The sequence below is a fragment of the Haemaphysalis longicornis genome, unplaced genomic scaffold (assembly GCF_048455015.1).
Source record: "Haemaphysalis longicornis isolate Haplotype H1 unplaced genomic scaffold, Haemaphysalis longicornis Haplotype H1 scaffold_6, whole genome shotgun sequence".
In the NCBI taxonomy this organism is placed as follows: Eukaryota; Metazoa; Arthropoda; class Arachnida; order Ixodida; family Ixodidae; genus Haemaphysalis; species Haemaphysalis longicornis.
The window spans coordinates 79,130,918-79,155,456 of NW_027526407.1; the positions used below are offsets into that span (position 1 = coordinate 79,130,918).

Sequence of the window (24,539 nt, forward strand, 5' to 3'; positions counted from 1 at the left end):
GCTAACCCGCAGATAACGCTGCGGTGAGAGCGGCGGAGAGCGCAGCTGGCGCGGCGAGGAGAATGTGGGAGGGCGCGGACAACGACGACGCCGGATGGATGGAAGGATGCATGCATGCATGGACAAAGCGGGTGAATGAGATGAGTTGCATCTAAAATCTTAATTACACCATATGTGCGGATGATGTGACCCTCTGGATAGCAAGTGGCAATGACGGCCAAATAGAGGAAGCTTCGAAAACGGCAGTGGACGAAATAGAGGACTATCTCTCGGGAAAGGGCTTAAAATGCTCAGCGGAAAAGTCTGAACTTTTCGTCCATCACACGCCAGGGTCAAGGATTAGTGACCGGAATCCGACTATCCAGATTAAAGCAGGCGGAAAGGAAATACAAATAGTGCAAACCATCCGCATACTGGGCCTATGGCTTCAAGCCAGCGGCAGAAATAATGAGACAATAACTCGTCTAGACTGCAGTGCAGAGCAACCTAGTTGGCTCATTCGCAGAATTGCAAACAAGAACTCAGGCATGAAAGAAGCCAACCTCCTCCGACTTGTTCAAGCGTTCGTGGTCAGCAGAATCACGTACACAGTACCATATCGAAAGCCTACCAAGTACGAGGACAAGCTAGACGCGCTCATCAGAAAAAGCACCAAAACTTCCCTAGGACTTCCCATATGTGCCTCAACAAGCTCATGAATCTAGGCGTCTCCAACACCATAGACGAGCTGGTTGAGGCGGCAAGAATTGCACAGCACCAAAGGCTGTTGTCAACCAAGGAAGGCAGGCACATCTTGAGCAGACTCGATATCCCTCATGAAACCACAGCCGACCCGTAAGAAGATATTACCCCGGATATCATAAACAATATCCGAATCCCTCCCCTTCCAAAGAACATGAACCCAGTGTTCCATGAGGATAGAAGACTGAGAAGGGCTGAAGCGCTACAGGGGAAGTACGGAGGACGGTGCGATGTATTATACACTGATTCTGCGGAATACCATCGCAGAAGAGAAAAGATTGCGGTTGCGTCCGATGAGAGCATGATCATACGCGCGTGCTGCACCATCAAAAATAGGTCTGTCACAACGGCGGAAGAAGTGGCGATAGCGCTGGTAGATATGTTCAAAAATACCGAAGTAATTATCTGTGACTCCAAAAATGTCATAAACAATTATAACAGAGGACGAATATCCGCTGAGGTGGTCAGAATCCTTGCAAAAAACCATGTGGACCATCAGGTTTTACTAATCTGGACCCCGGCCCATCAGGCTCTCAGAGGCAATGAAGGAGCAAACGAGCTCGCCCGAGGACTCACTTTCCGGCAGGTTCAGGCGCCCCTTCTATAGGACACATATTGTCTGAAAAAGACAGGATGTTCACCTACCGAGAAATAACTCAATACTACTGGTTAACAAGAAAAGAATACCCGTACGCAGACCGCAAACTCAGCAAGAAGGAAGTGGCAATCTCGCGAAAATTACACGTTGGAACCTACTCAAATCCGGTACTGCTTAGTAAACTCTATCCAGATCAATTTTCACCCAAATGCAAACATTGCGAATGCCTGGCAAGGATGGTCCGCATGATATGGACGTGCCCAGAGATAACTGACAGTACACACACCATAGACACATGGGAGGCTCTGATGCTCAGCTCAGACCAAGAAGCCCAACAAAAAATCATCAATCAAGCTCAGGCAGCCCCCAGGTCCCAAGGGATACTGGCCGACGCCTAGCGAGGGTTTTAACAAACCCATTGATTGATACTAAATAAAAATTTTTATCATCATCATCTTTCTCTCATTTATTTTTTCATTCTCACTAACTCAGAGGGCACTGCTTTATGATGCTGGTGGGAGCGCAGTCACCTGGCATTTAAGTGCAGAGCACTTTGTGGGCTCGCTTTGTCGTCTTAGCTCGCTAATGGTGTCAGGCGGCGCAGCGAGATAACGGACCCCAATACAGCTTTCTGTACCGGGGTCAGAGAGTCACGCTTTTTTTTTCTTTATTGCCTGCTTGGCGGCAACACAACACGCAGTGCTCAGTACACAAATTAGTAGCTCCAGCCACCAGTCGGCTGAAGGGAGTGGCTTAAAACATCTTAAATTGCGCTAGAACATCCAGAATGTGTAACCACTCAGGTTTTTCCGGCATCACTCGATAAACTACTCTTATATAAGCAACGCTTTCAATGAAGTACTCTCGCACTTTGCGAGATTGCTCTTCGGCATTTTGAACCGCCATGCGAGTTTTCCACATAGAATGCAGACTACGTGCCATGAACATATCATAGGGCACGCCTCCATCATTGTTTACGGGCAAAAAGCGAATGCCATAAGTCGTTAATAGTAAGCCTTTTTTCAGGGTTCGTTGGAGGATGTCCCAGAGAAACACCGCATCCCAACAGTCCAGAAAGATGTGCTAAATTGTTTCCAGCTTTTGACATAATCTACAGTTAAGTGTCCATGGGTGTACATATAGTCCTTTTTCCTGCAGCCACGCTTTTACCGGTAGCGTGCCGCTATGAAGTTTAAAGAAGAAAGATTTAACAAATGAACGTACTGGCATTCGTTTCACTCTTTTTAGAACATTTTTTGCTGAACCCACTGCTTATAACTGACGATAAACCAAAACAGGCAGACACACATCAATCATATCTTTGTACAAACGTTTCCACGGTACACTAACTCCGAAGAAAACCTAACCCTTAAAATCCTAAAAGCATCCACCACTTCGCGCAAGAACCCACGCACACGTACACATCGCATTTCAGAAGATGAAACTACATGGTCTGGAATAACATCACGTAATCGGACTTGTACCACAGTACGTAGAAAGCAATCTCTCTTTGATCTCTCAGAAACATAAACCTAGAAACTATTTGTCGGATAAACAATTGTGCCAGTCCCAATCCACCACTTTTCACCGAGCGAAACAAATTAGTTCGACTCATGCGCTCCCAACTTGAGCCCCTCCAAAACACCGCAAACACTCTGTCCAGCTTTTGTATGTTCCTTCTTGACATACAAATCGCCTGTAGGACGTACCATACCTTGGCAACACCAAACACATTACATACTGATGCACGGGCAAACATTGACAGATCCCTTCCCCCCTTCCCCCCATTGCGTTAATTTCTCTCTAACTCTATCAGTTTCTCCGTCCCAGTACTCTCTAGCGTCCTGGTAGTTTTCAAGTGGGATGCCCAGATACCTGTCCGGAGTTGTCGTCCAAGGCACGTTCTCGAAAAACACTGGCCTACTTTGCCACTCGGTGGCTTCGAAAACCAAGCAGTTTAAATAGTCATAACTGATCAAACCTCCTCAACTTCTGGCGCTTGTCATACATATCCCCGTTATTGAGCGCAAACAAAACTGGAGGTACATTTCAGGCAAAATCTGTGTGCATAACCAGCAGCTCCCGCGTTCATTTAGTTAGGAACGCTCGTTGGGTTGGTTTTTACGATAGTTAGCGAAAACATCGGCCTCGCAAGAAAGAAACGGCGCGTTCGAAACGACGCACAAAGACTCCATCCACGCAAGAAAAAAAATGGCGCGTTAGAAATGCCTCAGGAAAGCTCCAGCCGTGCAAGAAAAAAATAACACTTTCAAAATGACGGAGAAAGGCTCCAGCCAAGCAAGACAAAAAATATGTGTTGGAAATGACGCAAAACAACTCCAGCATACGAAATTAAAAGCAAGGGCAAAAAGAACAGAACTCCCGCTGGCGCAGTTTCAGGCGGGGGACGCGCGAGCACTGCGAAGGCGGGAAATTCGAAATGCAGCAGTGAGCGTATAACGGCGCTGCAGCCCATTATGGCGAACCACTGCTCTGCACTTCCGTCAGCTTTCACATTGAGTGGAAGGGCTTTAATTTTTTTAATATCTTGGTTCAGGATAGCTGGGACACCCTGTATATCACCGACTATGCCTAATTTACAGTCCACAATCACCGACGTACAATAACTACCGCCCTTCATTCTCTGTGCTTTCTTTTTCTGTTGTTGGCCAAACCTTGTGCTGGTCACCTTGAGTCGGTATTCTCAGTCCATCTAAAGGCTTGAACATGCCTATGCGGACTGCACAAGGAAAACCCTTGTCCGCCCGTAAGGCTTGACGTGGCAGACTTTCCTTGCATATTGAAACGTTGAAAGTTGAAAGTTTATTGCGACAACATGTACAAGACTGGCTATACAGTTGTCGAGGGGGACGGTCAAAAAGGCTACAGGAAAAAAAAAAAAAGCCTGACAAGGTGACGTCCCCCTCCCCCCCCCCCCCCCCCCCCCCCACGTGTTGGCGCGACTCTGCGGGAAATGGCACGTACTTTGTGACGTGCCATTTCCCGCAGAGTCGCGCCAACACGTGGGGGGGGGGGGGAGGGGGACGTCACCTTGTCAGGCTTTTTTTTTTTTTCCTGTAGCCTTTTTGACCGTCCCCCTCGACAACTGTATAGCATATGGAGAAGATATCTAAAATGCGCTATTTGATTCCTTACGTTGCTGCTGAGAACTGTCTTCCCGGGAATACATTTGCATATTTGTGAAGCCTACTTTAATTGGGCTCTGAGTCGGCGCTGTGCACACGTGAGAGATAAGTGCTTAATAAAATTTCCTCGCGTCATCCCACTTTGTCATCAGACTTTACCTATTTCCTACAAAGTGCCTTCGCCGCAACACACCTGTCTATAGGAGCAAAGCCGACGTTAAACGGTCTAGGTGCGTAGCGCTGTAAAACAGGTAATTAAAAATGGCCACGTACCTGCTCGCCTCACCGCAGTTGTCGTCGAGAGACATTCTGTCCCCTACCACGTGACTGTCTCTCCTCTCTCCCACTACCACTACAGACGATGTTCCGCCTTCTGACTCCTCCTAAATGAATGCGATAGAGCTTTGTTCGATTAAATTTGATTTTCCGGCTTTCGCGCAGCTCGCGCTACATCTGTGTCAGCAGCGCCTGTTTTTTTTCATCCGTCACTTGTGTTATGTTCTGCTTGGAACAGCATAAGACGAAACCTTTTATGTCATACACCTGCAACACCATTTTTAATGCATTGTTTTTCGTTAGTTGTTGCAAAACCATTCCAACACGTAGTCTTGAATATAATAACGGTGGTACCGTCTTCCTGGTATCTGTATATTGCTTAAAATATGCTCAGGGCTTCTTGTACGAGCCATCCATGCAGTTTAACGAGCCATGTACAAGACATCCATGCAGTTTTAGCAGTTCGTTATGGTCATGCCTACAGACACAACGTATTCAAGCAATCTTTCATATTGTGCGGATGGAAGAAGTGACTGACAGCTAGATATAACGAAATTCTCGATTTGTGGTAGCCTGAAAACTGCGCTAATCACTAATGCAGCGCCAGAAAATATGTCTAAAGTGTAGTGGATGTGCGTGTAGTGAGACTGGCTGTAAAAATAGTTGTGGTATAGCTGACCGGCTCATTAGAAACGTATCGGACAGCTTCGACCTAGGAGATTTTCTGATGCTTTTAGTTGATCTAACTAACAACCTGTCTTTCTTCTTCCGCTACAAGTATCATTTGCCTAACTCTGTTAAGCACCGTATCTTACAGATTGTGCGCCGCTTTTAAACTCCCCCTTTGGACACTTATCTTAAAAGTCTGTCACACGTATTTGAATCCTCCGTGAAGTAAGCGCCGAGCGGGAAGGTCAAACGATACAACAGCGGAGAAGAAAGAGCACGCCTGATTTCATCCCGTGCCCTGTGTTTGTGCGTTCGTGTGTGCTTCTGTGTGTGCGTGCGTGTGTGTGTGTGTGTGTGTGTGTGTGTGTGTGTGTGTGTGTGTGTGTGTGTGTGTGTGTGTGTGTGTGTGCACGTGCGAGCGTATGCGGGTGTTAATGTCCGTGTGCATGCGTGCTTGTGCGCGCGCATCTCTGTGCCTGTCTCTCTCTCTGTGTGCGTGCGTGCGTGCGTGCGCGTGCGTGTGCGTGCGTGCGTGCGTGCGTGCGTGCGTGCGTGTGCGTGCGTGCGCGTGCGTGCGTGCGTGCGTGCGCGTGCGTGTGTGTGTGTGTGTGCGTGTGCGTGTGCGTGTGCGTGTGCGCGTGTGTGTGTGTGTGTGCGTGTGCGTGTGCGTGTGCGTGTGCGTGTGTGTGTGTGTGTGTGTGTGTGTGTGTGTGTGTGTGTGTGTGTGTGTGTGTGTGTGTGTGTGTGTGTGTGTGTGTGTGTGTGTGTGTGTGTGTCCAGTTGTTTGCCTGGTTTCTCAGTGTGAGTGTGTATATATGTTCGTTTCTGCCTGTGTGTGCCTGTGTGGGTGTCAATGTGTGTGCATCTGTGTGTGTCTTATTCTGTCTCGATGTGTGTTTCTTTGTGTGTGCTGGGAGTTTCTGAATATGTGTGAGAGAGACAGAGGGAGAGCCTGAGGAATCACTTTTTAGTTATACTTCTAGGCTGCTGAAAGTTACAAGACCAGCTTAGGGAAACCCCAAGGTGTAGTAAGAAAAGACCCCATGGAAGTTGCAGGGATTGTACGGAACTGCTTATATTTCGGAATAAAAGTTGGTATGATTAGTCCTTTGCCTCATGGGATCAGCGCTTAGGCCAAGAAAAAAAACACCCGTGTTGCACTGTAACACCGGATGCTTCACTTACACTAAAGTAGTCCTTGATGATGTCTCTAATTTCCGGCTTGGTGCCGAAGTACACTTTGCAGGAGAGGTAAAAGCTGCGCCGAATACAAGAAGGAAAATAGGATTATCATGGCAAGTAATGTTAATTCTCCAGCAATGTAAATTCAGGAGAAAAATTACGCCCATCTTAACGCGAGGGAACCCTGATGTGATGCGAGCATCTAGGGGTTCAATTGGCGTTTCCATTGGGTTGATTCTCTAAATCGGGTGAAACGTGTTGTGAACGCGTATGATGCATTTCCATCACATGCGGGTGTTCTCATACGCGGGAAAATGGGCGTAATTCGGTGGTCGTAACGTTGCCTTGAGCGTTTGGGGTGATGCTGGTATTGGATTGCGTCAATCCACTCGCTGAAGGGACCGTCGCTTCCATCACGTCTTCATCGGAAGAATCAAGCCAAGCAGGAAGTCGTCAAGCAAGTCACGCGGAGTCGAACGAGAGCGAGCGCTGACTGAACCGCCGCAGCGGGCTACCCGCTTTATATTCACAGCGCCTGAAGGAGAGGAGACAGCGGAGGAGAGGCGCGCATGCGCGCACTTGCGCACCGGAACAGACGCGAGCGGAGCGAGGCGCGCGCGCAGCTGTTGTTGTTATGCTAATGCGACGGAGTGAGAGCGTTGCGCACAGCTGTCGGAGAGAAGAACGGGGGAGAGTTGCGCATGCGCAGGTGGTTTGCGGACGCCGACGCCGGAGGGACATGCCCCAGAGCAAGAGATGCGTCGCATCTAAAAGCGAATCGTTGCAGTGCTTCACGGGCGGCGTGTGAGGTATCTATATACGTCGGTAAAAATAATTCAACCACTTGGACTAGTTCACGGAGAGCAAAAAGCTGGTCGATTGTTTTAGACCTAAAAACGTGTCGTAAAACAACAATGGCGGAAATGTTTTTGGGTTAATTTGTCATACTAGAGCAGGTAATTTTGCAGCTATTCACTGTGGCTTTAGAAAACGACCATCGCTGCCTCTGCACTACCCATCGCCACTGCATACAGCATTAAATTTTTACGGCGAAGCTGTATATGTCTAGCAACCGTTGACTGACCCAGCGTAGACCAAAAATTTTCAGCGTATGGGAAGAATTAGCAAAACTCTATAAGATGGCTTATGCTGCCATGAGAGTGTCTTCCCTGTAATTCATTTGTGTTTGAAGGTAAAACCAGCTTTCAGCATATCGACGTAAGCTGCGTGTTTGTAAGCTTGGTTTCCCATATTATGCACTCCATGGTGTAGCGTGGCCATCTACGAAGGAAGTACGGTTGCAGCGCCACTTTACGCGTTTCTTCACTGCCTCCGTCTCTTCCCCGAGCCGTGTATTCTCCCCGCAGCTCGCGGCGTCTCGGTACATTCCTGTTACTGCGCAATGCCGTGAGGACTTTGGCGCCCCCTGTGCGGTGCACTTGAGCCTGCGCCGTGATTGGCGTAGGTGAACTCTGTTAAAACACATTTATCTCTACCCACGAATAGCCTGTGTCTCTGCAAATCACCAATACAGCTCAATCCTGGAATACCAGACCTCACCAGACAGCCAGCTTCGCTGGAGTACCTCTTCCCGGGGGAAAGGGCGGCGTATAGTAGTAGTTTTTGCTGTTTCATAAGTTATTGAAACAACTTTTTGTTATTTCTTTTCTTGCTTGGTGCAAACAAGTGCTATAATCAAGTCACCAGCTTTGCAATTCAGGGTTTGCGTTACGTTGCAGTGAGAAATGAAACATTTATCAGCAAATTCCGAGCTGAAACGGCAAGCCATGACGAGGATGATAATACCGATTTTAATCAAGCGCTGTTTGCCTTGCAACAGACAGACATCGTATCGTATGGCACACCTTCGTGAACGCGTTCCTTAATTTAAAGCAGTCCCGTTGCACTACCCACTGCGTGACGCGGGCCCGTTAGGGCGGAATGTTCTGACATTTAGCTTATGGCGATTATTTCTGGTGATAACCAGTCGTCCATCGTTGTAGAAAAGTAGGTGCGGCGAGACTGGGCTAGCGCTTCTGCATAAATACTTGACGCAAGCTCTTTATGTAGAACTTGTGCGACATTTACCTGAGGGCGATGTCCTTTGATGACAACGAGTGGACTATCTGGGTAACAGCGGGGCCACCGAGTTACGGGAAGATAAGTAGAAGTAAAGAAAGTCGAGCCACTTGGTATGGTTGCATACTTCGAACAGCACTAGCACGATAAAGACAAAGAAATAAGACGAACACAGCAGAGTAGAACCATTAACATGACGGACGGATACAATAAAAAAATTCCGAAGGCAAGGAATGAACTAGAGTATCAGAACATAAGAACGGTGGGAAGAACGTGGGAGAGGCTCTGTCTGGCAGTGGGAACAAACGGGTTGATGATGATCATGATTATATTGAGGATGATGACTTTTTGCATGCATCGGTTCGAGCGACTATACTCACGACGATATGAACGAGAGCACGCGGTCAGTGGTGCCAGTGATCTTTATGTCCTTGTTTCCGAGCACTTTGTGAAAGTGAACGCTAAAGTTCCTGGCCATGTCGTACATGAACGAAGACGGTGTAGTACGTGGGCGCAGCCAGTGGCCGCACACGTGGCGGTAGAAGTCATCGCACGGTTTCACCTTGGGATCCGAGAAACTGTCCACGAACGCCTTCACCTGCAAAGTAAAAGCCCAAACCGACACATTGAGGGAATTGCTCTTGCGTTTAAAACTCAGCCTGTTTTAGAGCGAAAGCTCTAGCAGACTACATCTTTCCGTTTCTCGAAGCGTCGCAAGTTACCTTCAGCCGCCGGCGACAAAGCACCGCCTTCCTTTCTTGCCGCTTCACTCGCTCTAAGCCCCGTTGCTGTGGTACCACGTGACTAGGAGAGGATGAACCAGCAGCGTCACCTGAGCATAATTGATCAGCGCCCGCTGGACAGTCTGTGCGTGCGCTTCAGTGCAAGCGTTCCACGTTACTAGGCCAGTGTTTAACGGCTGCTTCGCCGGCGCTTGGTCCCTCAGCCTCGCCTTCAATGGTGCGCAAACAAGCCTGCCTGTGCAGCCATTCAGCGGAGTCGAAAGGATGTATCCAATCATCCATTCGAGGAAGCTATACGGCAGGCTGCGAAAGCTTAAGCAAAAATAATGCGTGCCAGTCTACCCTGTCAAGGTGGTTGGGAAGGCTGTAAACGACGCCCACAGCATTACCCATGTTACGTCGCTTGAATTAACACACGTGGCTCTACAAAGAATGAAATCAGACACGTTAAATGCACTTAACGACACCCTTTATTACTTCAAAGACATATTCTTTGCTAAGGTTAAATCAGTGCATGGTTCATGAACGGTGTTTGATTGGGTTGTGTTGGTGAAGCACATGAGTGGAAACTCTTTTTTGTAAAATAATGTAAGCTCAAAACAGGTGTTAGATGGTCTCACTTCTCCCCATCTCTGTCGCCGCCGCCGACGGAGGCGGCGCGATCGGCGGCAGAAACGGCGAAGTCAGATCCCATGCGTTGGTGTGAGCTTCCTTCAATTGTTATTAACTCCTACTGCATGCGCAAGGCGCGCACACGGCCGCTGCACGTGCCGTGGGCGGAGCGCACAGCTGTGTGAGAGTTCCCGTGACGCTATCACAGGGCATTCAGCTAGAACACTGGGGTTAATCCCACAGATGTGCTCAGTGAGTGCACCATCTGCCTATCTGCATGCGCTCATAGTTCAATCGGTAAGACAACCTTCTCTCACTCTGTTTCAGTATACGTTCCAGGTTCAATTCCTGGCGGTGCCAGTAATTTCATTTATGGATTCACACCAAGTGAGCCAGTGTCACGGTGACGATATAGTGGTCGCTCCCAAGATTGTCCGGTAGCCATTTCCAATCAAATTTTGTGACATGTCGTACAAATGTAAGATCTGGAATGGTGCCCCTTGACACACTTGTTCCCAGTCTCGTAAGACAGGTTAGGTCGTTGCAAAGCACAAGCTGGGAATTCTGTGTTGCTTGCAGCAACGCCGTTCCCTTCTTAGTTGCCTTTGGGTAGCCCCAAGAGTGATGAGGTGCGTTGAAATCCCCAAGGAGCACTAAGGGGTTTCGGCCTGCCTTCCTGATTGCCTCCGCCAGAAGAGGGTTGATCTCCGTAAGGGGCTGGTTCGGTGGGCTGTATATGTTAAGGATTTATAGACTCCGGTGGCCAGGCTTCACCGGAAGGATTTCTATGAAGGTATGGGTGATGGATGAGGCGATCAAATGCTCTTGGGCCGTCAAATTTTTATTAACTAACACCGCCATTCTGTGATTGTGATCACTCGAGTATGTTTCATAGCCACGCAAGGTACGTTGTGGCGTATCCGTTTCCTGAAGAACGATCATTTCTGGAGGCGATGCCTAGATGTAGTTTTTAATTGGGCTTTTTTACTTCGGAATGACAGGCAGTTCCATTGGTAGATTTTTATTTCATTTTTTTTATTTTATTGTGAAGCTCGCAGCGTGCGATGACGTCGCCATAGCTGCCCTGTTTGTACACGTGCGCGCGATTGAAGGCTGCGAGCTTATCTGCAGCTCTTATCTCAAACAGCCCTTAGCGGTGCGTTAGAAATGGCTGTGGTGATGTAGAAGTCATGTTAGGATCCTCCAACACCATACGCAAGCTCTTTCTCACAATATGTCTTTATAATTTCGCATTGAAAAGAACACATTAGAGGTGGGACGACACCGCTTTATCATCCCGTTCTTCAGATCGTCCGCAGTGCCATAATTTGTCCACCGGGCAGTACCCAGTGCCATTTGTTACCATCTTGGCGTCATCGCCAAGGGCAGCCACGCGACATGCAAAGCATTCCTTCCCTAGGCTGTAGAGCCTGGGCTGCACTAGCAACGCATGTGCACCGTCACAGTTTGTGTGCGTGCGTCTTATTAGACTACCTAGGCGGGTTTGGAAGTGGTAGCGCCTGTTACGTGCCGATGGGACCACGTCAGATTCCGCTCAAGCCGTCAAATAGATACGAAGTATTTGGATGGATCACAAAAGTGAATTCTTGTGCAATGAAAGCCTATGTACAAGCAACCGAGATGTCTCCATTTCTTTGTTTCTAATTGCCAGGAGAAGCTTCTCCCGTAAGGAACTGTTTGAACAAATTTTACGCCTGCCCTGAAAGCAGCATGCGAGTAGTAAAAGTTTGAACCTACCTCGTGGCACTTCTGGGAACTGCAGGCGAGGTGCGTCTTCACTTCCTTTCTGCCACCGAACGCTGCCAAGTAGACGGTCACTATAACCCCGACCACGCAGGTCACCAGAAAAACGAGCCCCAACGTCCTCGCGTCGACTCTTCTACCTGCAAAGCGTGATGAGTAGGCGGAGTCATTCTGCCATCCCGCATATATACCTGTCAAAATAAATGACAGATCCTCCCTAGTATTGCTCGGGGGGCGAGGAGCGTACGATTAATTACATACACCACTCGCCGTGAAAGTGTGTTAGAGTTATGGCGAGATGACCAGTGTGATTTCTACTTTTAAAAAGGCTATCAAGAAAAGGAACAGGTTTTGTAATTAAATACCCCTTTTTTCCTAGGAGAATGATTCCTATTATAGCGCAAACTTTCAATAACGAAGCTTGATACTAGGGAAATCAGATGAAGCAGTGATGATTCGATGATTACCCAGGCGCATCCTCATCGAGTATTTTAAACGTCACTGGATCTTGTTTGTACAAATGGCTTCCGCCGACCGAAGCTACCATTGATTGATTGATTGATTGTAAGGTTTAACGCGCCGACGCAACGCAGGCGATGAGGCGCGCCGTAGTGGAGGGCTCCGGATTAATTTTGACCACCTGGGGATATTTATCGTGCGCCGAAATCTCGTACACACGGGCGTTTTTGCTTTTCGCCTCCATCAGAAAAGCGACCACCGCGGCCGGGAATCGAACCCGCGACCTCGTGCTCAGCAGCGCAACGCCTTAGCCACTGAGCCACCGCGGCGGGTCCGAAGCTACCATCGAGAAGCGCAACTGTGCAATTGTAGGACATCTAGTTCGCTCAGTGCTCCCTCTATTTTGTCACTGGGAATGTGGGGTAGCGCGAAATTAAGTTTTTCTTCAATATTTCCGTGCATTTTGTTTTAATCTAAAGGATACGCCTTTCGAGCTTGGAGTGGAACTCCATTGAGCAGAATGGAACGGATTGAATGGAGCTGAATTAGCCTGGAATGGAGCTTCCTTTTGCTGAATTGAACAGAATGGATTGAACAGAATGGATTGAACTGAATTGAACAGAATGAACGAACGATCCTGAAATGGAGCTCCATCCAGCAGAATGGAGCGGAATGAATGAAGCTGAAAGAATGAGTGAGCCTTGAATGGAGCTTCATTCAGCAGAATGGAGCGGAATGAATGGAGTTGAATGAATGAACGAGCCTGGAATGAAGGTGAATGAGCCTGGAATGGAACTCCAATCGGCAGAACGACGCGGAATGAATGGAGCTGAATGAAGAACGAGCCTGGAATGGAGCTGAATGAACCATCGTTTGATATACCAAACGGTGGTCATTTTCATGCGCTGCTCGCTTTTATTGTGTTTATAAAAACGTCGTTCAGTGGGTCGTTTCGATGTTTATAGCGGTGCGTTCGAAATCAGTAATTTGCCAACTTTGGCTTGATATTATATAGGGAAGCGTTTTTCACGTACCTTGCGCGGCCTGGAGCTTTTCATCGTACCTTTTGCTGCGCCTGAGCTCTGTGCCCTTTGTACCCATTTTGGTCAACATCGTACCTGAAAGAAAAAAACAAGACATCCATGATATATTTTTGCGGAATTTAAGTGCAACATGGAAGGCTTTTTTAAGGTTCTCTTTCGGTCTGCTTTTTTAGAAAGAAAACAAAAATTTTTGGACAACAATGAATGTCGCGCGTGGAAAGTTAATATGCTGTATTTCGGACCATTACGACAAGATTTCCTTGCGTATTCTGTTTTCGTTAAGAATACAAAGCGTACCCGGCCGGTGTGTCAACAAGAAAACCTGTTCGTTTAATATTTTGCGGTTGTTAAAACGGTTTTTGATTATGTAGCGGTCTCAACCTTTTCCGACCTATATACGTACCTGTTATTTTACTAGGCTGTTTTGGTCGTCATTGTCTTATATTTCCAACAATTATGTTGATATATTTTGCCTATATTGTCGCCTCTTACGTAGCCATAATGTCACAATTTCGTTAAGCAGTTTTTGCATGTGCTCTGCTGAGCTGGTTCTGCTGCCATGGTGCTAAGTCAGCGACGGTGCATCGTCAGGCAGCTCAAACGCCTTTTGCCCCATTTACTCCGCCAGAAGATCCAAAATTGAAATGTTCTGTGCGATGCACTTGCAACCTCCTCCCCAAAAGCAGCCAAAATATTTTGTTTTTTACGGAACTTCTTGCACTTTCGCCGCAAACAAAAACGCTAATAATAAAATGGACTAGGTGCTTGGTATTTCGTTATCCGGATCCTTATACTACACCTGATAAGGTACATCCCTAGCAGTGCATTTGCGTATAGGCGTGATGCTCAATGGGCTTGCTGGAGAGCACTTCGTTAGCACGCGTCGGTTCTAATGGGGGTATTTAATTGAAGTTCCCGAAGGCCTTCCTACATTGTTATTAGGCTGCTTAGAGCACACGCATGTGACAATAAAGCCGACTTTACAAGGACTTGGTGTATGACAAAGCGGCCGCAGCTTTTATCCGATAGTTGCCACTTCGGAGTGTATGGAAATTTTCTGAACTTATCATGGCGTAGATGCGTAAGCATATTCCTCGACATTTTCTGGAACTTGAGGTAACACATGAGAAAATAATTGGTGGATGAGTATCTTTCATCGTATAGTGGGAGTCTCCGAATATATTTAGGTCAATTGAACGCAGTTTTGGGAAGTATTGAGCAAAGGATATTGTAACAAACAACTATGAGCCATTTCATTCCGCTATTGAGGATGACAAGCGAAGCTTGAGTGCGGACTATACGTCGTGTTCCCATTACAGCGAGAAAAGAAACGCAATTCAAACTGGACAACGGAAGCTTGCCTGGACGATTGAACCGCCGACCCAAGCAGCCGAAGGAAACTATACACGCCAGTGCCTGGAACGCCGACAAAGAGAGGACACTGCGAACGTAAACGCGGCCGACGCAGGTCTCACAGTGGCCAACCTTTGAAAAGCATTATCCGCCTGAGGCGCTTCTGATCTTGGAATTGGCGCCTGTTGATAGCTAATTCACTCAAAATTCCGGTTCAAGTGGTGAGATGTACAAGCTTAAGCTGTAGATACTTCTTTGACCTTGGGGATAGATGGTGGCTGCTACTGGATAGCCATTTCGAAGTGATGAAACATATAGCTTGAGGTCGGAATCAATATTTCGAGCTTTGTGCTTTGATGGTGACCGCCTCCCAACTAAACATGCGTCTATACGTTTGTTTTCAAACGTCTTGCGCTTCGAAGCTACGTAGATTTTCGATGGCAGACGCGAGGAACAGATAAAATCTTAGTGAAATGGTATTTATTGGGACGATAGATAGGGGTGCGACGATGAACGGGGCCAAACCAAGCGGTCGTTTCAGCTGGTCGGAACAGGGCGAGCACGAGACAAGCGCGTGCGACAGGGCGTGACCAAAACTGGACCATGATAGTGTCCTGACCCTGGTGCATGCCCACAGACGGAAGATTGTCCGTTGCACTGTCTTCGCACTGGCGCATACCCCCAAGCAGGAGATTGTCCACTGCAATAACTGGGTGACTATATTCTTTACACTAGCAATTTCAGCTTCGTTAAAAATGAAATCTCATCTGAGGTTGGAATCCAGATAAGACAAGCCACCAAATCCTCCCCGGTTATAAACGCTTATCCTCTGACTTAAATTTTGTTTGGAGCGTCGCACACATTTTTTTCAAGACCTGAGGAAAAATCATTTACAATGTGGCAGGATGCACCGAGGTGGACCTCAAACAGAGCGATATGAAAATGTTTGGGAACGTTCTCTACCCCAGATAACTCTTACTGGACGTTATCGGCTTACTTCCAATTAAAACAAGCGGTGGAACAAGTGTGGGCATTTAAAATAAAAACTGAGTCCAGTTCCACGCAAGGTGACATGTGCTGAACGAATTAAGCTGCGGTTTTTTTTTTTTTTTTTTTTTTTTTTTGCCGTGTCGAACGTCAACAGTCCCTCACGCGAGAACAGCAGCGCCGTCGACACGCAAATTCTGCGGTTCGCACGGCAGCTAAACGTGAGCGCAACGAAGCTTCCACTCCGCTCCCTCTCCTACCAGGAATGAGAGGAACCCGTTCGTGCGAGACCACTGCGCCTTCTATCGGTGTGTCCGACAACGGGTTTCTGCGCGGCCGCCTGCGTGACAAAGCTCGGTTACGAAACGGCTCGACCTACAAGAGGGCAAGCACGAATACTGTACAACTACTGACTCCAACGTACACGTAGCTAGTTTAGTTACTTTCCTTCTGCGGCGTACACTTTCATTTTTATTGACCCATCTGCTGTTTGAATCAGCCACTTTCTGAAAAGTAACATTTTGTTGTATAAAGCTGCACGAAAGTTTTTAGGACATGCAAACGATGCAGAGCAGAACCTTGCCATAGTGAAGCTCATGGGACAAGTGACTGCCTCCGTTGTAAGAGGTACTTCGATAAAGGCGGGTATAATTGCCCCCCCCCCCTCTCTCTCTCTCTCTCTCTCTCTCTCTCTCTCTCTCTCTCTCTCTCTCTCTCTCTCTCTCTCTCTCTCTCTCTCTCTCTCTCTCTCCGCACCTCAATGGGGACCTGGAACAATTTCCGACTAAACCGACAATTCGTATGAAGTGATGCGTTAACATCATCAACATGCCAGTAACGTACAGTGCAGGATAAAATCCGGTCCGACGCACCCTCGGCCGCTCCTGTCGTGCGCTGCCCGTGTCCACCTTGGTTCTACCACCCGATTCTTCTTTATACCTCCTCTACCGGTTTAACGGCCTTCCCCTGCAGCTAGTCCTGTCTCTCGCCAGCCCCAGTGTTACCCTGGTGCTCCACTGGATGCCATTTCGTCGTAATCCTACCAGCGATTTACTGTGCACGTTGCGTCATGCAACGCGTACAGGATTTAGGCCAACGCTGCACTCACTTTCAGTCATGCCGAAGGATTTCTCGTCTGGCGCTGAAATGAGAGAACAAATCCATCAGGCTCGGGGCAATCTTCACGACTGGGTTTAAATGGTATTTTATTAATGGTATGGTATTTAGTGAAAGGATCCAGGGCCTTCTTAACAATTGGGCTCCTTACATGGCCGCTGAAAGCGTGTTCCTAGGGTTGTCCTTGCATATAGTAGTGGTGCCGACATAAAAGGGGCTCTATGTATGGCAATATTTGGAGATTCATAAGGTATTTATTAGTAGGCCCTAGAGCCTTCCAAATTTGGTGAAACACTCTACATTGGCGTTGGAAAAATGCCTCCCTAGCAATGCATCCCTGTACAGTAGAGGAGCTGAATTTACAGGACTCAATGTATAGCAAAGCGTACTTATCCAACAATGCCGGCTTGGAAGTTTCTTCACTTTTTGTAATGGAAATCCTGCAACAATGCGCTGAGAGCCTAATTGCGCTCCTAGAATAAAAACGCGGGAGCTCAAGGTGGAAAAACTGTCCTCGGAACTGTAAATTTTTCAAAATACCGTAGAAATAGAACAACTGCGGACACAAAACTGTTTATCGATAACTGGTGGTGTTTCTGCAAGCATAGATTAAAGTAGCAGCTACGGCCGAGTCCTGTAGGCAGCATAGCGCCTGAAGCTGCTGTATTTGTACAGCTCCCTGTACATCTTATGCTTTAAGATTTGTCTCAACCTCTGAATCAAAATTTACTTCTAGGATGCACTTATTTGGTACTTGTTGAAAAACAATGTCATTACGTGAACACCAAGCGTTGATATTGAAACACACTTTTGCACCTACCGGACAATTTTAATCAATAAAAGCGGGCACAGGGTCGACCCTTTTGTCCGTTACCCAAAATCTAGATCATCGCTAGACACTGTGTACTACCTTGCAAGTGAACAATTTCAGCACGGTTTTTCATAAAAGGTTCGTTCACCGCGACTACTTTTTCACCTTCGGAGTACAACTACGAAAACGCATACTACCCATAACTTCAAGGATAATGCCACCCAGTCGATCAAACTCTCATTTATAAAAAAAAATAATTTACCAGCAGATCATTATTTTAGTCATTGAAAGACATAGTAATTGTGTAGTGAATCCCAATGTACAAAGAAATCTGATGCGGTTTTCGTGCTTCGAATATTTTATAATTATTTTTGCTGGAAAACTCAGCTTTTGTAGGTTTTTTATAGTAGATTATCGTGGCCCGGAACACCTTTTGCACATTCCCGCTAATTCCGCAGGCAAAGACTTCTCTCAAGTAAATCATATGAAATCAATCAATCATTCCAGCATGTCACAGCAGGCCACACAGATTCCACCTTTGAGACCAGCGGATGCGCCTATCAAGATCGTCTTTCTGATAGCGACGTTGCCTTCACAACAGACTCCACCTGTCGCAAAGCCAAAATTCACGTTTTCAGCCGGTGCAACAAAAAAAAAACCTGATGATACGTAAGAAACGTCAAGTACTTACAAAGTCGCCCTGAAACGCACAAAACGTTGCGCAGACGATTTATATCAACTGCGGAACGCCAAAACTTAAGTTTACAATGCTCTAACAAACACACATTCTCTATTTATTACTTCTTCAAATATGGATTACGGAGGTGGTACACACAAAGTGGGCGCCTCCTGTTATTTAGACACCTTGAAAAAGAGGTGTTGAAACTTCGAGCTCCTCATCCTTATGCTGGAATCTGTAGCCCGTGGTGTTCCATTCGGAATACTATATTTTAATGGGGCGCAGGAAAGTTGCTATGGGTTTTGCTTTTGTCGTTTCTTTCCGGGAAATTCGAATGTCTGATATTAATTCGGGTACTGCTAACACTTTGGTTAGCCTGAGGCCCTGCTCTTAGCATCAGCTCCAGTCCATTTTCAGGACGCATCGTATCGTGGCTGCTCTTAATTCCACCCATAGTCTTGCAGGCTCTAAGTAGTATGAATGTATTTCCCCGCAGCCAGATTGCCAGCTGGTAGATGCACCCTTGTTATGGCGATCTTGACTCGTTCAGCTATTTTTTATCCCCTAAACTCTATCGACTAAGCGAATACTTCAGGCATACCAGCTCAATATTCTGCACTACTGTGAAATGTTCACAAACGATCGGACGAATCCTGAACAGCTAGAAAACGCTATCTCAAGTGCTTATAAAGATTTTATAAAAAAATTAATGCCCTTCCATTCTGCGAAGAAGGATGAGCTGCGAAGCTGGATGCAGTACCCAAAATGCACGAAACAAAACACGTTTGTTTGTAATTTTCAATCTTGCAATCAGCATTACCCCTTCGAAACTTCGAAGGACTCGAAATTTATTCTAGTAGACAAACATGGAGCTGTCTGTTTCCTTCCCTCGTTGTAGGCATTTTAGTGCCTGGGCAACACATCAACTCAATCCACAGGACCACCGAGCACAACGGTGAGTTCGTATTGGGAAGACGGTCGTACAAGTTTAAACCACCCACCAGCACAACGGATATGTCATCAGTGAGGGCATGAAACCTATACCTGCGTATGCACCCCCCTTCCCTCCAATACCAACTCCTGCCTGATAAAAAGGCAACCAGTTATGTGCGCGTGCTTAGAAGTGAAAGACACCGCCAGAATTATCGCTCTGAAAGCACTTCAAGCTGAACAAGAAATATCGCCACAAGTCGAATTTTCTGGTCATCCGGGACAACTTCCCAGCTACTCGGCGAGCTTTAACGTGCAGGGGAAATGGCAGCGGCTTCCTGCCGTTTTCGCACTCATTCGAACTTCCGTTCCGGCAGACGCTCCTTCGATTCCATCTGTTCTTCCTCCGACTGAACGACACGCGCCTGTCCATAGGGAGTTAAAACCTGGAAGGATTCAAACTTTCTTCTAGTGGACAAATATTTGGCTGTCCATTTTCTTACCGTGTCGTAAGCCTCTCATTGCCTGTGTAGCACACCAACTCAAACCTAAACCGCTAGACTACTGGGTACAGCTGACAGGTCGCATTATGCTGCGAGGCTTCCATGTTTAAATTTCCCGCCAGCACAATGCGCATGTCATCGGTAGCGGCATGAAGACTAGCTGTGCATGCACGCTCCCTTCAACCCCAGCCAGTGGACGCATAACCCGGTGACCGGTCATGGGCACGTTCTTAGGCGTAAAATAAACCCGGCGAAAATATCGCGCGGAAAGCCGTTCGTGCTAAAACAGAGCGATTTAGCTGACCGTTTCTGACGGTTCGCTCCGCTCCGATTGCAAGCGGGAGCGCCATTGCGCATGCGTGGCACGCTAGCGCGCTACTGGCGGTACCGGAGCGGGGCCCCGCTCCGCTAACCGGGGCCTCTTAGCAGACCGTCCCGGCAGCTTACGCTACCGTGCGGAATTTTACATAGACATAGTAAAAAGTGCGTTGGTTACAGTTTGCTCTCTCAACAACATTTAGCATTTGTGATGGCCTTAACCTTTCCTTTTGTCAATGCTAGTAATCGTGATCGATATAAAAGGGCCTATAAAAGAACACTTACTTTTTTTCGCTCACGTGGGTTAAACATGCGGTCTAACACGAGCACGGTTGGTTCTTTCTACTCCTAATTAGTGCCCTCCTGGCAATTTCAGTAGCCACAAAAGCTTTCTCCCCTAAAGTAACACCGGTTTGACTACATTTGTTCTCGCAATACACCGTGAGGATTATGCACAGTGTGGCCATAGTGCGTGAAAAATATTGAAATCCTCGGTACCTCGTTTGACGGTAATTAAGGGTCATTTCAACCACATGTATTAAATAAATGTGGCGTAATTATTATATGCTTGAGGAAAATGATCTGCGTCAAACATAACTTCGTCCAAACTCCGTACAATAGAGTGGTTAAAGGGACCCTGCAACACTGTTTGACTAGTGCAAGTAAACCTGCGCGACGTTTAGATTACACTGCTAATACCTGAGCCAAATATTACAAGTGCACGTGAAGCGGTTAGCGCACAAATCGCTGCGAAAGACGCGGAAAAACTAACCGCGCTCTCGTTAATTTGCATCATTGTGCACCCCTGTCATGGTCTAAATGACGTGCTTGCGGCCATCGCTGTCCTATTTGCTGTCGCTTCTCAACTTGGCGGCTTATTTCTCGCATTTCCTGTGACGATCCGCCATCCTAGGCGCTGTGTACCAACCTCTTCTGTGCCTGAACTTGTACACACAGTTTTGGCGTTTCTCTTGTGGTTGAGTGCGCCCGGAGTTTGAGTAACTAACTCAATACTCTTCTTTCAACGAGGCAACAAACGTTAATTGCTTCAAAAACGCCCTACCAGCCTGAGCGCGCGCTTTCGAGCAGGCAGCCATGCCTGCTTTTTTGTGGCACCAGACAGGAAATACAACCCTCCATGCTGCTGAGGAAAGGAGAAAATTCCCCGGCCTTTGATGAGTTGAAGCAGACCGAAAAGAACACCACCAGCCGACCGAAAGCCGCCGACCACGTCTCCGCGAGAGAGCGGGCAGCTTTCGTAACGTTGTCCGCGGTCGAGTTGAGAGGGAACAATTACGCGTACTGTCTTATCTCGCGCAATTTCGGTGATAGTGAACGGATTCTCATAATGTTTGAGGGAGGAGATTAGTTTACACCAAAATACTTTCCGACTAGTCGATGGTAAGTGCTGCAGGACCCCTTCAAGCTTGACCACAGCACGCGAGCGTCAGCAATCTAAACCTCCAGCAAAACGCACTAGCGTTGTGACGATACCCAGACTACCGTATGTACTCGATTCTAAGCACCCCCTTTTTTGCAAGATCGCGATGACCAAAGTCAGGGGGAAGTGCTTAAGCAAGAAAAACCTAAAATGACCCCACCCCCCTCCCCCACATACACACCCACTTTACGTGGAAGTAGCTAGAGTAGAGGCGCAAAAAATAATGTTTCATACAGAAAACATTTTAAAAAGTAGGCACAGACAGTGAACTCCCTGTTTACGTCTCATACTTAGTCACTCACAATACCACTGGAGTGTGTAGCACCCCTTGACCCGCTGCTCTCAGTATCCCACACCGTGTTGTCTGTTGCCCCGTAAACATTTCTTTTAAATGACCCAAGTACAGTGAAAGGCTCAAAAACGGAGCGAGAAATTGCGGTTGGTGGCCTGGGCCGTATAAATCTATAGCCAGGGCACGGCGCGGTTCCTCGCCGAAAAGAGTGTGCTTGAATTCGCCAGAAAACTTATTCTCCAACTTTTTTAAGGTAGGGCGGGGGTGCTTAGAATCGCGGAAATACGATAATTTACTCAAGAGGTTCGTCCGCGCTATGACATCCCGCACTGTAGGCACGACATTCTGCCTTCCGCGGTTCCGGAGCGTATGCCATGCTTTTGGAGCAAATGGTATGCACGTTCCTGTCGATCGCCCAACTTGTGGTCTCTTATTTTCCCGCCCAGAGTAGTTTTGTGCACGCATGGGCAGCCAAAAACCGCTCCTTCCACGAAAACTCAATGGGCGAATAAAATGCGGAGCTGCTCAGGAGTACTTTCGAGCATTACAAAATGAGAAAAAAATTATTCTGCTATGGTAAGGAGAAGAATTATCAATGGAGGGCATTGTGGTTATGCTGAATAACGAAATTAACTTAGGGTACACACGCACCATCTATCCCTACCGCATCTCATTGCTAATTGCTTGTATTTTTATGCCGACTATTCTTCTGATTGATTGTAGTGTCTAACGCGCCGACGCTACACAGGCGATGAGGCGCGCCGTAATGGAGGGCTCCGGATTAATTTTGACCACCTGGGGATCTTTAACGTGCGCCGTAATCTCGCACACACGGGCGTTTTTGCTTTTCGCCTCCATCAGAAAAGCGGCCGCCACGGCCGGGAATCCAACCAACGACCTCGTGCTCAGCAGCTCAACGCCTTAGCCACTGAGCCACCGCGGCGGGGTCTGACTATTCTTCTCAACCTACAGTTTGGTACATTCCCGGTGTGTACACCGGTGTGTTCGGCCCGGTTTGGACAGTAGCTGGTTTCTATTCGATTTACAGTTCAGTAGGTATACACCGGTGTATACGGCATATGCGTCCGTGTATTGTCAGGTGTATACCGTAGCCGGTGGAGTACAGGAATGATGGTGACCTGGAACCGAGAAGGGCATGAACCTTCTGTGTGCTTTAATAAAGCATGGGTCTTTCAACTGAAGAACTTCTTGCACACACACAAAAGCACTTGGGAAAACGTACACGCCAAATTTCGGTCTCGGTATTTTTTTTTTTTTTGTTACGGCACATGTACTCGTGTTTTTTTTTTGTTTTTTTTTTGAACAGCTGTGACCGAAGAAGTGCGCACGGTAACGTGCAGACTGCGGATTTTGAAGACCTTCTACAAGCTTCCTACCAATCATGAGAAGCTGGCTTAAGATACCACAACTAAACACAACTTACTTGATCTTGACAGTGCTGAATGAAGAATAAAAAAATGACGTCAGTTTCACAGCTTCTAAATGCGGAAATTGCGAATGCGGAGATATTCTGTCAAATATGGAGGATTCGTTATATGAAGAAAGTGGAATATTTACGCACACTCCATAAAAAATTACTTTTGTAGAAACAAAATTTCTCTAAAATGAGAGACACAACCTGGTCGATGTGTGGAATAAAGGTGAAGTGCATGGCTTAACTAATATTGCTTTTAAATTACAAATAAAAACACTCGGAAGCGTTCTATGTATGCGCGTTTTATGGGGTGTGTTTACATATATTGCCTGTTTGTTAAACGAACTCAATGTGAAGCACGTTTCCACTTGGAGGGAATGGTCTTAAAGAAAGCCTGCAGGCTGGCTAGTTCATTATAGGCATTGACAAAAGTTGGTCATACGAATCTTTGAAGTGTTTTTATCCTGCAAAGAAGGGCTAAATTTTACACACGGTTTAGATTCCTCCGGAAATGGGGTGATGGCTCAGAGGGATGTGTGAGAAGTTTCCATTATGTAAATTATGGGAATATTGGCTTACAATATTCAAATGCGTATTCCAATCCTCCTATACAAAGCGCAAATGAAGTTTTTTTTTTCAGTGTATCTGCATAAGTAACTCTTGCAGACACTTGCAATATCCACGGACTGCCGCCATACACCTTACAGGCTATGTTGTAATAACAGCACAACTGAAAGCTTAGGATTCGGTATGGCCACAGAGGTGTCCTATGATGTTATTAACATAGTGCAGCTTCTTTTTTGTTCTCACATTGAACAAACAGAGAAGTTCTCTGAGAGACTTCACATTAGAATATCACAACTAGCGAATGTGACAAACAACGTTATTGGTTCAATGAATATAATTGTTTTAATTTTTATTCAATCTTGGCGCCTTGTCTTTCCTTTCCTGCCTTCCACCACTCAATAGACCCTGCCCACAGATGCTTCGCCGCAGAGAGGTGGAGCCATTAACGTTAGCTTCTACACTTCGAGGTAACCGTGTTCGTTGGCTTCACCACAAGGCACTTAATTGGCCAACTCACGCTGGCAAGAGTGAAATTTCGGTGAATGAGGATGTCGAGCATGACATATAACTCGAATGTTTGCTCGACGCTTTGGCATCATACAATGCAAGCATGGCGTTGGGCATTGCTCAGTGCCGCAACGCACTTTCCTTTTTTGAATGAAACGTTACACGCGCGGCCGTCATTCGTCGAGTTTGCTTGTGGTGAAGCTGAACTATAGGGTTGCCATTGAGTGTTCTGTAAAGTTGGCTATGCCACGGTGCGTGTCCAAGGTATCCCACGCCAAAGGTTCAGCC

General features: G+C 47.0%; 1 protein-coding gene across 1 annotated transcript in view; it reads right to left on the bottom strand.

Moving 5' to 3' along the window:
- LOC144143089 (uncharacterized) overlaps positions 1-13,370 on the bottom strand; it is a 28,615-nt gene extending 15,245 nt beyond the window's left edge. The window contains exons 1-4 of the mRNA XM_077674906.1: positions 13,304-13,370; positions 11,805-11,950; positions 9,072-9,289; positions 6,616-6,688 (exon numbers count right to left, since the gene is read on the bottom strand). Coding sequence (XP_077531032.1) covers positions 6,616-6,688; positions 9,072-9,289; positions 11,805-11,950; positions 13,304-13,370 — 504 coding nt within the window. The remainder of the gene's footprint in view (positions 1-6,615; positions 6,689-9,071; positions 9,290-11,804; positions 11,951-13,303) is intronic.
- Between the last annotated feature and the right edge of the window lie 11,169 nt (positions 13,371-24,539).